General features: G+C 40.8%; 1 protein-coding gene across 1 annotated transcript in view; it reads left to right on the plus strand.

The window, feature by feature from the left end:
- Positions 1 to 7,116: 7,116 nt before the first annotated feature.
- RBPJ (recombination signal binding protein for immunoglobulin kappa J region) overlaps positions 7,117 to 14,187 on the plus strand; it is a 91,500-nt gene continuing 84,429 nt past the window's right edge. The window contains exon 1 of the mRNA XM_072336314.1: positions 7,117 to 7,277. Coding sequence (XP_072192415.1) covers positions 7,267 to 7,277 — 11 coding nt within the window. The 5' untranslated portion in view covers positions 7,117 to 7,266. The remainder of the gene's footprint in view (positions 7,278 to 14,187) is intronic.

Consider the following 14,187-nt stretch of genomic DNA (forward strand, 5'->3'; position numbering starts at 1 on the left):
AAAAGGACCACAATGCTTATCTAGTTTCAACCCCCCTGCTATGTGCAGGGTCGCCAACCACCAGACCAGGCTGCCCAGAGCCACATCCAGCCTGGCCTTGAATGCCTGCAGGGATGGGGCATCCACAACCTCCTTGGACAACCTGTTCCAGTGTCACCACCCTCTGTGTGGAAAAGCTTCCTCCTGATGTCTAACCTAAACCTCCCCTGTATCAGTTTAAGACCATTCCCCCTTGTCCTATCACTGTCCACCTTTGTAAACAGCCATTCCTCTTCCTGTTTATAAGCTCCCTTCAAGTACTGGAAGGCCACAATGAGGTCTCCCAGGCCTTCTCCTAGCTAAACAAGCCCAGGTCCCTCAACCTTTCCTCATATGAGAGGTGCTCCAGCCCTCTGATCATCTTCATGGTCCTCCTCCGGACCCACTCCAAGAGCTCTATGTCCTTCCTATACTGGGGGCCCCAGGCCTGGATGCAGTACTGCAGATGGGGCCTCACAAGTACCGCATAGAGGTCCCCCTGTTCACTTCCCTCTCCCTGCTGGCCACTCCTTTTTTAATGCAGCCCAGAACACAGTTGACCTTCCAGGCTGCAAGTGCACACTGCTGGCTCATGTGCAGCTTCTTGTCCACAGCGTTGCCCACAGAAGATGGACGTTTTTGACCATGAAGGTGAATCTCCATCCTTCCAATCTCCCTGATGTAAAATTATGGTCACAAAGGGGCAATAAGCTTTCTTGTTCACCAGGTAGGTGAGATTTCCTGCCCATTGGTTTGGGGCCATCCTTCTCATTTCTCAGATGTAATCTCACACAACACTTCATTCATTAAGCCTGTTGTCTCTGAGCCTATTCAGTCTTGTTATCTAAGATCTTTCCTGGGTATATACTGTCCTACACAACAGGCAGAAGAGACATTTGTTATTTGGACAGTGACATGTTCAACTAATATATCTTCATAGAATTCTAGAGTAACAGAATGCCTTGAGCTGGACAAGACCTTAAAGATCATCTAGTTCCAACTCCACTGCTGTGGGCAGGGTTGCCACCCATTAGATCAGATGTTTTGGAGCAGTGATTTAACAACTAATACTTTCCTTTAAAAATAAATAAAATATTATTTTATAAAGATTTATTAGTCATCTTCTAAAAAATCTGGTGTTGTCTATCAGAGAGGACAACTGAACATTGGTATGCTAGCAGTCTTAGAGCTTCTGGTACAGGTAACTATTAGTTTATGCCTTTAAAAATATATTGAGATCACTTGATGGAAATCACCATGGAAGTGTTACTATACTATGTGCCTGTCTCCTTAAAGACTTATTATATCAATCAGAAGTACGTGAAACCTGCAGTCTCAGAAGGATCAGTTACATGATGCTATCCAGTGTTTTGGTGATCGTGGGGTGACACTGAGGTCAGCCTTGGGCACTGGGCACCTCCCAGGGCCTTTGCAAAAAGCCATGCAGCTGGATCCTCAGCCCTCATTTGCCATCTGGGTAAAAGATGGAGTGGGCACATGGAGGTCATGTAGCAATCACTTCTTCCTTCTGCCATGTGCAAATGGAATAAGAAACGAGAATGTTACGTGAAGATCACCACAGGGAACACTAAGCAAAAACTGTTCTACAATTGGAAAAATGTAATCATCGGATTTCCTCTTTTTGCTTCTGTAAATTGCAGTGCTAGGAGAAGGGGGAATGTAGTAGGAGGGAAGAAGGCTTAAGTTCAAATTTTAATTAGCCATTTACACTGTAGTTGGAACACAGACTAGGAAGTCTTCTGATCAGAAGTGATACTTTTCAAAGCTGTCTCAAGTTCTTAAAAGTTTAATGCTGGATTTTATTGCACTGTCTCAGTAATGCAATGAACTCTGAAATGGAATGGTCACCCTCCAGTGTGTGCGACTTCATCAATGTGCAAAGGATCCCGCTATTGCAAATAATGCTTCAGTCTGAAAGGCAGAAAAGTAGTGTTTTGCAAGCCACTTCTTTCTTTTTCTCGTGCTCCCTGTTGATGATGGAAAAACTACCATAAGCAGTGGCCCAAAGAAGGACAAAATGAGGAGATGGATGGAAAAGCTGGTAGTCTTTCACATTTAGTTTAAGACACTTGAACTTTGAGCATTCATGGTCCTGTGACTCTGAGTCATGTCTATGTTCTCTGAAATATGTTGGCTTCCCTTTCAGCTCCCTTTCTCTGCAGTATCCTCTGTTTCTGTCTTCTAGTTTGCTCATATTAAATCACATTTCAAATCTGCTCTACTGAGTGCTGCCATGTGTACCACCAACAGAACAGCACTAGTATGGCTGCAGTGCCATGAGATGAGTCCCACAGCTGGAGCATGAGCCCTGAGGGGGGATGGTTGGTCCAGGCAGCTGGAGCGGGGCAAGGAACTGCCTCACATTGCAGACAGAACCGTGCACCATTGTAGAGCCACGGACTAGCAAGCATTGAGCCTCGTCTACACACGTGGTCCACATCTGCCAGGTTCTGAAAGAGGAATTAGTGATGACCAGTTGCAGACTGGTCAGCCCTTTTATGTGTCTGATGGGGATGTAATTTGGTAGCATTAAGAAGAAATCATCTTACATGCCTTCACCTTGTATTTGCTGGATATGTAAAGCAGTACTCTGAGTGAGATTCTAAAAATAAGAGCCAACTTTTAAATATAGACAGTCTTGCACCCAGGAGAGGATGACTTAAAATTGGAGCTCCACCTAACAGAGGAAGAGTGCTCAATGATTTTGTTACCTTATGCAATTAGAATGGGGCACGAATTGATTCAAAAATAAAACTGCCAGCCAGCTCTCCAAAGCTGAAAGCGGTTCCTAATCATAGTTAGTTAGGAACAGAAAATTAACATGAGAATTGTTCATTAAAATTAGTACCGTTTAAGAACCTACTGTTGGTTTTTCCATGTACAGCATAAAGGAGAAGTAAAAGGAAACAAGACTAAGTTACAAGTCACTGTGCAGAGATGATAAAGGGAAGTCAAAAGAATAAATGGATTATTTAAAGATAATTCTGTTCCGTACTTGCAGCAGAGCAGGAATGCATACTGCCCTAGACGGATGGGAAACAGCACTGCACTGTACCATTATCTGCCTGACACAGAACTGTGTAGCTGCTTTCAGTGTGCCTTGCCATTCTCCAGATCTGGAGCATTAGTCTGACACATGGTGGGCATATGGGAGGAAATCTTCCAACACCAAATTCCAAATGAACAGGCTTGTATATTTTCAGGTTGCCTACAACCAAAGGTATATTTATTGCCCTGACACAGCACTATATCTGTGTAGCTGTGTATCTAATTGGCTAGATCACTCAGCGCTGCAATACAGTCATGTTGTTATGTGCTTGGATCATTTTATGACCAGCTTCACATTTTAACCATACACTTGCATAAGCCACGGAAGCAACAAAATATTGCATAGCAATTAGGTTATTGGTGACAAAAGACCCCCTTCGGTTTAACCTAACTATATTGTACAGATAAGTTGAAAGTAAGGGACAGTTTATTCATGTACACATGATGTAGGTGTTAGCAAGTGAGAAGTGACAGGTCCCCATCCTGTGTGATAGAAAAAGAAATAAGACACTAAGAACTGATGATGAAAGAGGAATCGGAAAGAAGTGGGGTGCGAAGAATGGTCTCAGTGCCCCTTAGATGCATCATTTTTGTAAACATTTAGAGAATGCTGGAAAATTGGGCAGTTTCCAAAGTCAGATGGGATTGTGTTGTCTGCTATTATAAAAGCTAAAGAGAGGTTATCCAAAGGCGTCCAGCTCATATGAAACATTTGAGATGAATTCTTCACAAAGGTAATTAAAGTTTCAATCTACTAAAAATGTAAGTATAAATTTACTTCCAATTGATCCAGTTTTTTAGTTTCCTTGAAAAAATTAATTTTCTACGGTGGGATTTCTTGCAGGATAGCACGTGTGCTGGCTGCTGTTACAACATACTTGCAATCTGATGTTTGTTTTGAGGGCATATTAACTTTGCAGTCAGAAAAAAACCATGACACCTGAATAGTTTAGATGTCTCTTCACCAATTTAAATATCTTGAGGACATCCATAACATACAGGATGAAATCAAGTTAGTATGGATTTTTCCAAGATTCATTTCTCGTCAGTTTCCCAGAGTTGGCCAAAGTCCGGTTATAGTTGATTTTATGTAGACATTTTGATGAAGACTTGGGAATATCAGTAAAGGGAAGATGGCCAACGTCTGTCCTGCCTAGGGATCTCCTCTGGTGGGACTCAGGCAGAGACTTGTCTCATCTGGAAATACTGAAGCCAGCAGACAGAGAGGGAGACCTGGGAGTTTGTTTTCCAAGGAACACTTAATCCAAGTCAACACATGGGCTGCCAGTTTATTAACTGGTATGGTATGTTGTAGTGTGGTATGGTATGGTGTGACTGTAGACAGTGAAGTCATCATCAGTGCCACATCAGTAGTCATGAATGCAGATAGTGGCAGGAACTGACTGGTATTATTCATGAAGAACTGTTTTTCAGTAGGAAAATGGACATCTCTTGGGAAAAAAAGTCATTCTTTCGGTTTTCTTTTTAAGAGTGAAAAATATTTCCTCCTTTCTGCTCTTTTCTTTCATCAGGGAAGATGAAATGGAAAGAGAACACAAGAAAAGAAAGCAAACCAGAAAACCTGTAGAGATAGGGCATTTTTCTGGTGTGTTTTCTAAGGAAACATTTTTTTCTTTGGCTCTAGTAAGTGTGACAGACTTGCTGTGCTCTGGTACTTCCTACGCCATTCAGATGGCAGCCAAGTAGAAGTATGGGTAGTTGTTTTGGGTTCTCTTTTCTTGTATCTTTTTCAAAGAATTGTTCAGCCTTCATCTTTTTATTTCCATTAGAACTTAACACAAAGCAAACCCTAATATTTGCAAGCATTTCCTTAGTAACTAGCACTTAAAATAGTAAAATCTCAGCATTGACCTCATTCCTTGCTCTCTGCCCTCCTTCATCTGATACAGAGGATTCTAAGAAAAGGAAATGGGATGGGCAGGCATGGTCCAAGCTAGGGATTAGCTCCATGAAGACCTGAATCCAGGAAAGGGACTGAATAAAGGGAAGGTCCATTAAAGAAGCTGTCTGCCAGCTGCTGCTGTATCTATGCTGTTGAGAATACAACTTTTTCTCTTACTGCAACAAAACTCTATTAACATCACTATTTAACTTCCACTTTTTGTGTTTTCTTTGGAGAGAAAAACTGCCAAAAGGAAATTCTTTTGCCTATGGCCAAGTAATTTTATTCAAAATTCTTGTGTTGGAAAGGGGTTGCTAAAATCCCACTGGAATCTCCCTTCTGCGATGTTTCTGTACAAACACAGCATGGCACTATGTTGAATCACCATGGCTAAATGAGCTCTGCAATCCGTGACTTAAGAAAAATAAGCTGATCATATGGCTTGAATCACAATAGAAAAGATGAATACAGAATGTATCTTCTTTAATTAGGAAATCTTTCTGTTCCAGGTACTCAAAAAGTGAGGCTAATTTGTGTGAGCGTATTACATCTGGGCAGACTTAAAAATGCATCAACACAGAATATTTTAAAGTTCCAGCTTCCTAGGGGAAATTCAATAATTTTTTTAGGGCCAAACACTGAAGCCAGTAGAATTTTGTTCTATAGAATCAGAATTAAACAAAACAGCCCCATGTTTCCCCTTGACTATTGATGACAGGCACCAGAGCTCTGCAAAGGAAAACAGAAAATGAGCAGTAATGAATTTAGAAGTGATGTTGCCAAGTTACAATACTACCTTCATTTAAGTCTCTTCTAAGATTTTTTCCAAGGTATTCACAGGAAATAAATAGCTTATGAAATCAGCAATATAGTTTCAGTGGAACCATTGACAGACCCAACAGAGCCCAAGTCAGAGCTTTTTCATGTGAGTGAGACTCTATCACCAGCAGCAGAACTAAGCATGGTTCAACAGTCAGTTGAGTCAGTAAGGTCATTTTGGCAAACAAATGTGGGTACAATCACTTGCTCTGTCCTGACTTCTGCAAGGCTTTGGATGATCCTTTTTGTTCCATTGGATGCTTTTACACGACATGACCACATCAACTCTCGACCTTTTCACATCGTGATAGTTTCTAAGGCCAAATTTCAGACACTAAAAGAAAGTCCCCAAGCAAGAAGTCTTTGGAAACAGGATCATCTCATTGGCAAGGCAGAGGTTGCTTCCTGAAGGGCTGACTAACTGCACAGTCATGGCTGTTGTTTTACCAGTGCCTGCTGTTCTATTAACACCACTGGATGGTGGATGTAAAATGAGAGCAGCGATAACCCCCTCCTGCCTGACACACATGTAAAGGAGAAAATGTTACAAGACAGAAAGGCATGTGGGTGTTTCTTGTAAAAGATGCTAGATGTGTCTAGCATCTCAGAACTGTCTTTCTTACAACTCTGTGAATTTTGACAAGTGGCCGTGTCATTTCATAATTTTATCCATTGCCTTGCATTCATGCTCTCTTGCTGCTCTTCGTCGCATCCATGTTTGAAGAGCACAGAATCCCAGAGGAGTGGTGAGGAGGAGACAGACAGCTGTTATAGCTACTGATGCTGGGGCTGTGTGAGCTGCAGGCTTCAAACGCCACACTGGCAATGCCTTTCAAAGCAGTCATACGAGTCATATGCTGAGTAGCCTGCTCAGGTAGAGGTCTGGATAGACATGACTGCTTCTGTACATAAACAAAGAAATTTATTGTCCCACAAAGTAGGGAGGAAAAAGCTCTTTGAGGCTGTTAGAAGTCCAGGCAAATCTCTCTGCATTCCCTCTGCCCTTCTGTGGGGAAGATGCCTCATACACGATATATATTCCACATGACTCATTTTCCTTCTCTTACTAAGATCACTTGTAAAACAAACTTTCAGTCATTAAAAGCAAGTCTCTGGCATTTTGTATTCAGTAAAAGCTAAATGACTTCTCTAAAATCTTTCTGAATTTCTCTACAGTGGGTTTGTGAGGTTGTGTCACAGGTCTGACAGTCATAGTGAAAGAGGAATATAGCCTGCTCCATATATGAATGAGGAAGTCTGCTCTTTTACGTAGTTAATATATTGCACATGAAAGATGTGGAAAGCTTGTCTTTTCCACTTCAAGCTGAGAATACCATAGCTTGGCCCAGAAACCTCTCTGCTTGGGAATTACAGAGGGATGGGGTAAGGCAGTTCTGTGGCTCAGTGATTCAGGGCACTGCAAGAACGTCGCATGCTGATGCTGTAAGCCAAGCCAAATGAAAGTCTTGTAAGTGCTTACTGTGTTATTTAAACACACTCTTAAACCTTTCTGAACTGCTATTCTGCTTCTGTCTTGCTTTATATTAGCTCCTTTAACAATACATTTTCCAGAAAGAAGAGCTTAATGCAAAAATTGAATAATTAACTAAATGATCTATGTCTGGTGCCATGAAACATAACTATGCCAGTTTTTATAGAATGGAATTATATGTTGCCTGCCCTTCATAACTAATTTTGAGAGTTATCATACTGGAAAATGAGGAGACTTCTCTGAAGCTGTATTTTCTCTCTGTGAGCCATACAGCTATAGCTTGAGGCCTTTGTGGAAAGTCTAATTGTCCCTCTGGACAAGTGCTGCTCTTGAGTGTCTGATTCAAGCACACAGCCAGAGTGTACATTGGCCCCACTTGCCTGTGGTGAGTCCCTCCCTAGAGCTGGTGAGGAGATCACAGGCATCTGAATCTCCATGGCACGTGTGTGTGCAGGCTGACAGACCTTTTGTATGGTGGGGAATCGATGTTTCATATTTATAGGCCTTTGATAAGGATCTTGAGGATCACTGATAATCTTATTGATTGCTCTCTGCCCCTGAGCAGGAGGCAGGAGTTAAGTGGTGGTAATCAGTAGGGATAACATCAGCTTGAGAAGACAAGCATGTTGGCTACAAGTTTCTGCTCTTGCTTGTTCCCTCAAAGAACTTCTAGAATTCTGCAGTTTTTGCTTTGACCATTCAAGAGTTATCTTAAAAAAAAAAAAGAAAATGGAGTAAACTCAGTGATGATCCACAACAATGGGTGAGTGTGCAGAGAAAGATTCAAGGAGCTCTGTATATTGGGTGGATGACAGAGTTGGGGTAAGTCTGCAAATCGTGCTCTTTGAGGAAGAAAAAAACACAATGCAGAAGGGCTTTGCAATCCAGGGACAAAATTTATAACCGAGTAAATGAGATCTGAGGCCTTCACTAAAATCCCAACAGAAAAGGAAGTCCTTCCATAGAAAGTCCAACAGCTTCACTTTGGTCTGATGAGACAAAAGCACAGGGAACTGTTCCTGCTGCTGGGTCAGGTGAGGGCATTGCCTTGGCAAGATGAGATGTGGCCATGGCTGTGGCCCAGCAGCTGTGCCAAGGACGTGCTGTTGCATTAAATGTGGAGATGCACTGGGGAGGTACACACTGTGGGTTAGACAGGAAGCCCAGCAATGAAATGGCGTTGACAGGACACCTGTGAACTGCTGAGAGCTTCTCCAGAAGCATGGATTGATTTTAGTACCCTTGGTAAAGTAATCCGTTTATCGTGTATTAAGACTGAGCAAATGAGTAAAAGAAATGAAGACTAGAAAGAGTAACAAATCTCTTTTTGGCCTTCAGTGGAAGTACTTTTCAGTTTCATTTTTTGGGGTCAAATGATCAAATTTGACTGTGTAGAGTCACAGGTAGAGACACCAACATGCCAGGATACAGACTGCTCCCAAAAATGTCAAGCAAATTCTGAAGAAATAAGGAAACTGTCTCCACTCTCATCATGATTCAGAATCAGAATTTCAGGTAGAAGAGAATGGCAGCATTTCAGATCGCTAACTGAACTTAGTGTAAAATGCCAAGTATTTTCTCTCACATACCACTTCAAATGATGACAGACCCTGCCATCAAAACTCAGACAGCACACTGCCAGTGGCTGCAGGAAGGGCCGGGCTTATAACAGTGTCTGAAATTTTTCTTGCGAGGTACAGAGAAATGGCCGCTTATTTTTAGAACATTTTTTCTCCTTTTCTGGAAATGATTAGATTTGGTGATGAAAAACATTTAACGGAGTGTGAACCGGAAAGGCTTTCTGGAATAATGAAAGAACTGGAGAATGGGAGATGTCATACCAAAATCTTTAAGGAAACTCTCTAGCAGGTAGTAATAGATCTATGAGCAGCTCGACTCATTTAATAAAGCACAGCTCAATGGAAAAAGTACTACATATATAATCAAAAGTGTCTTCATCTACCATTGGATGGGGCTGTTTTGTCTCCTTTGTGCTGTGTTAAGAAATAATTGTTTTGGGGTTCAAAATGAGGAAAATATCCTTGGCTCTGAGCAGGTTGGGGGAAGGAGATCCCTAGGCATCATAAATGTATGAACTATGGTTTCTTCTTTTCCTAAAGATAAGATCAGTGCTAAACGTAATGACCAGAAAAGACCACAAACAACCCATTTAGACATTATTAGAGGAAATAAGAAATAAGATTATAAGAAATAATGCAGAATATACAGCAATGTTCAATAAGTAGTTTTGTTCTTTTTCATGGAAGGGGAAATGCGATTCTCTATTTGTATAATTGATTGATGCAATACTTTCCACTACAGCGTTATCAAAAGCCACCTGTAATTAACATGCAGGGATGGGAGCTTTTACTGCTCGTTTATCCCACCTGTTTGGGACACCTTTCTCAGGAGAGACTAAATTACTTTCTGAAAGCGCCTAAAGACAGAGGAGATGAATTCCATTCTCTGGGTCAAACAACATTAATTTCTATTGTAAAGTGACCTTCTTCATTAGACTACAACAAAATTAAAAAGAGGAAAAAGAAGAAGAAGAGGCTTTTGTTAGGTAGAGGAACAGAGTGACCTGAATGTAAGGAGGTGTAAGTAATCTCAACATGTATCAGGTGAGAGAATTTCTTTTTTAAACACGGAAAATATTAATGCTCTTCATTGAGACTCTTTGTAAGATGCTCTGTGGAAAATCTGCTTGCTCACACTTGAGAATTCAGACATACGCGTGTACAGCAGGCACCTGAGTGAATTGTGAAAACTGCTCTTTGACAGCAACGAAGGAGCTCGTCTTCTTTAGCACAGCAAAAGAAAGTCTGGAATGTAATGTGATTGCTTTCTGGGAATACAACTGAGAGCTAAGCACAAGGACAGATAGGTGAACTAAGACTGATAGATATGGGACCACTATTACATTTAAACTGGTAATTAGGCAACTGTTTAAAATCACCAGATTGGTGCAACTGTTTTAGCAAGACCTAGGGGAAGGATAAAAACATGAGAGATAATGCTGATGCTATATTGGTACTTTTGTACCGGTTGCAGGATATTTTATCTGGCTCTGGAGTTCAGCCAGCTCATCCTTCAACCCATACGTTGAAAAGCGTCCTTCAACCTATACTGAGAGGAGCCATTGACTCTGAAGACAGGCATTTTAAATCAAAGCGACTCCTTCCTGTAGCAGCCGTATCAGAGGCTGAAATAGCCAGAAGCTGAAACTAAACGAATTCAAATCAAAATAAGATGAAGTTGTTAATTCTGAATGTAATCGCAGCGATTTGTCAGTTTGCATTTCCTCTCAGTGGAAACTTGGAAATCAAAATGGCATGTTGTGCCTAAAAGATAGAGTTTTGTACATTCGTAGTGCTGGGCTTGAATCAGGAACAGATTCATGGAAATCATGTGGCTTGTATTTTGCTGTGTATCAGACAGATTACTCCCATAGTGCCTAAAACCTTACTGCTATCATTCTACTTATTTACTTCCAACCTCCTTTTAAAATGCAAGAACAGCATAAATCAGACTTAATCAGTGTAAATGAGTGTTGGGGCCTACAGTTCAGTGCTTCTGTGAAACAAAAATACATTGTTTTATGATATGTCTTTAATCTTGAATCATTTTACTTCATGCGTGGTGATAGCTCGCAACAGTAGATTATATTCCAGTATTTTTTTGTGTAGCTTCCTTTGCAGAGGAGGCCAGCCTCTAGGTTAACTTCTGGAAGTAACTTTGGAAACTAAATTTCAGGCAGTGCTCCAAGAAAAAGAGGCACATGTTAAGGAACTGACATAACTTTTTAACACCACAACCAGCATATTTCTTCAGGCAAACACAGCCAAAACGAGTTGCCAAAACCAATATTGATCTAGTCCCTCATCCAATCAACAAATGCCATTGTTTATAAGATATAACTATTCTTGGTAAAAGTTCAAAGCTAAACGCCAAGGATTTAAAAAACTATTAAAATAAGAGGATTTAGATTTCCAGAATCTCTGGCCTGTTTTCAGCCTCAGGGGGTATTCTAAGCCATTAGAAAAGTATTCAGAAAAATACTCCTTGTTTTTCATATGGAACCTAATGGTGAAATGACAGCAAAAGGAACATGGGTGCAGGCACAGAGGTATGTGTGTATGATATACGCATGCATTAAAAACTATTTTACAAATTTTACATCCAAAAATGGCACGTCAGATTTTCTGAATCACTGAAATTCAGAGCGGCACAAAGAAAAGAGAATCATGCAGTAGGATCAAATGAAGTTTGCAGAATCTCCTGTGTGTTGATAAAACGTCTGCTCTTCTAATCCAGCAAAATAAAAACTGTGTTGTGTTCAAAATTCCGTGAGCTTAGGTTTTATAATCATAAATCCATTGAATCATTGCATAGGCATGAGATTTATTTAACCTTTTCCTTAAGATGCTTCTTTAGCAGACTCAGTCAAACGTTCCCGAATTTTCCATGGCAGTAATAGGCCCAGAACTAAGCAAACCCAGAATAAGTAGTGCAAACATTTATCTTTTTCTAAGAGATTTTCACAGTTCCTTTCAAGGGTGAACCTGGGTTTCATTTATGAAAGACACTACAGGAGCTTTAGAGTACATGCATTCAGGTAAGTCAAGTCAAGGCTGTATGGCAAAAAGCCAGCTTTTCAACTAATTTTCAGTATCCTCAACAAGTGGGAGCTGAGGGTTTTGAAAGGCTGGAGTGGTAGTCTGTGTTCTACATAGCACCATCAGAGTTCTTGGAACATCAGTTTTACCTCTACTTTAACAGTCCATTTAGGTAATGATGAAGTGTCCTGTTTAGACATCGAATGGTAAAACTGGGTTTATTTTCATAACCTTTAAATTCCTGGAACCCTCATGTGGTCATCTGATGGTCAACAGACTTCTGTGGTGCTCTGTTTGAGGGACTCCTGCTTTTTGCTTAGATTTCCGCTTTCCGCTTTCCTATCTTGAGGGTGAGGTGATTGGATGTTAACTCCTAAGAAAGCCCCCGTGTGCCTATTTGCTAAGAATCCAGGTTATTTACTGAGCTGAGCAGCAACATTACTTCCTTCTCTCTTTTGCTATTTCAGTGGCCCATGAGAGCCTGTAAAGAGAAACAGCACGTCCTCTTTTGTGCCTCCACAAACACAGGACTTAAGGTTTCTGTCCTGTGACGCGGCACACAGCAGTGGCTTGAATTCTGAGTGTTACATCAGTAGCCCAGGAGATGACAGGGGACCATGCCATTATTTTTAAATGCCATCTTAAAACACAGGAGTGTTTTTCTATAAACAGGAACGTCTCCAATTACAGCAAAATGGATACAAATTGCATTAGTTTAAGTCAGCTTTTTGTTGTCTTCCCCTTCAAAGATGTGATGTGTCATATAAATACATGTATGTATAATAACCAGTATCAGATAATTAGAGTGTAAGGTGAAAAGCCTAGCATATTACAAAATGGGATTTGGTGCACAAATACAATTTTTAGGTACTTTAGGAGCCCTTGGGGTTTATTTAAGGTTTTCTTCTGCATGGAAAATACAAGAATCTGTGCTGTTTTCTGGTGAACACTCATAGGAGAAAATTCTAGTTTTCCCTGAAATTGTTTATTGTTGTGGTCTTAAACTATGCCATCGTTTAACTTTTGGGTTTAATGGTCCTGGCATAAATTCTTTGGTAAGATATACATTTTGTGCAGCTCTTTGCATGATTTATTAAAAAATAATAATAAAAATGAAACCAGAAGATATTCCCAAAGAAAACCCCTCATCTCTAGGTACTGGGTTCTTAGAATATGCCATTCTAACTTCTAAGTGTAGCTTGAAAACACATCCTTCTCAGATACTAGTTGGCAGAAAAATACTTACCCCTAATTTGCAGGTGAAATGTCTTCTCCTTATTAAGAGCAACTTGCACTGGTTTGATGGCAAATGTAGATCAGGATGTTGTCAGTCCCCGGCCCCACCATAGCCAGCTCTCAAAACAGGTACTTCTGGTCAATCCCGTGTCAGAATTCTGCCCAATCCCATAAAATGAAGAAACATTATCCAGAAGGATGAGTCCCTGAGGGGTCAGGATGGGTATTAAACAGCAGGTGAGGGGCTCCTTGCCTGGCTTGGCAACCTTGGCCTTCTGCTAGGGTGGAAAATGCTTCCCTGTAGATGGAGTGTTTTGCATTCTGTTGGCCTCTTCTTAAAAGTTTCACCCATGGGCAGCTCTGAGGAGACACTGGTAGCATTTTTCAGCCCCTATGGTAGCAAGGTACTATGATCCCGCTGGACCCTTTAAGACCCATGAAGCAGCGATGGATTGGACACACACCAAAGGCTGTGCTCACCAGTGGGAGGAGTTTCACGTGTCCCTGCTGTTAACCTGTCCTCAGCTGTCTACCTGTTTTTATTTGGTTCAGGATTCTCGAAGGCACTCTTACATAACTGCCTTGCTGTGATGAACAATCATTTGTAAGACTACACTGGGTTCATTTGTTCAGCATTTTAGGATGAACTAACTGCTTCTGTACAGCAAAACCTGACAAACCTATCCCATCACCCTTTGTGTTTTTTGAATATCTTCCTGGATCTTGCTCAAAAGTAGGTGTACCATTCTTCTTTATTTTCCTCCTCTGATACAGAAGGTCATTCTGGAGTGGACGTTCAATGACATATTTTGTTTTTAGGGAGATGTTTAAAAATATTTGACATCTATTGCCAGTAACGATTCATAATATTCCCCGTGGAAAATCTTGTTCCCAGAAGTTGCCATAGGTGACATGGAAGTTCAGGAATGATAAATGTTTCTTTTTGCTGATGATTTCACATTTTCTTCTTACTGCTGACATTTAGGCAAAGTTTTCTGCTGACATTAGAAAAAAAAAAATGGTTTTCCCTG

This window comes from Excalfactoria chinensis, chromosome 4, assembly GCF_039878825.1.
Source record: "Excalfactoria chinensis isolate bCotChi1 chromosome 4, bCotChi1.hap2, whole genome shotgun sequence".
Classification (NCBI taxonomy): Eukaryota; Metazoa; Chordata; class Aves; order Galliformes; family Phasianidae; genus Excalfactoria; species Excalfactoria chinensis.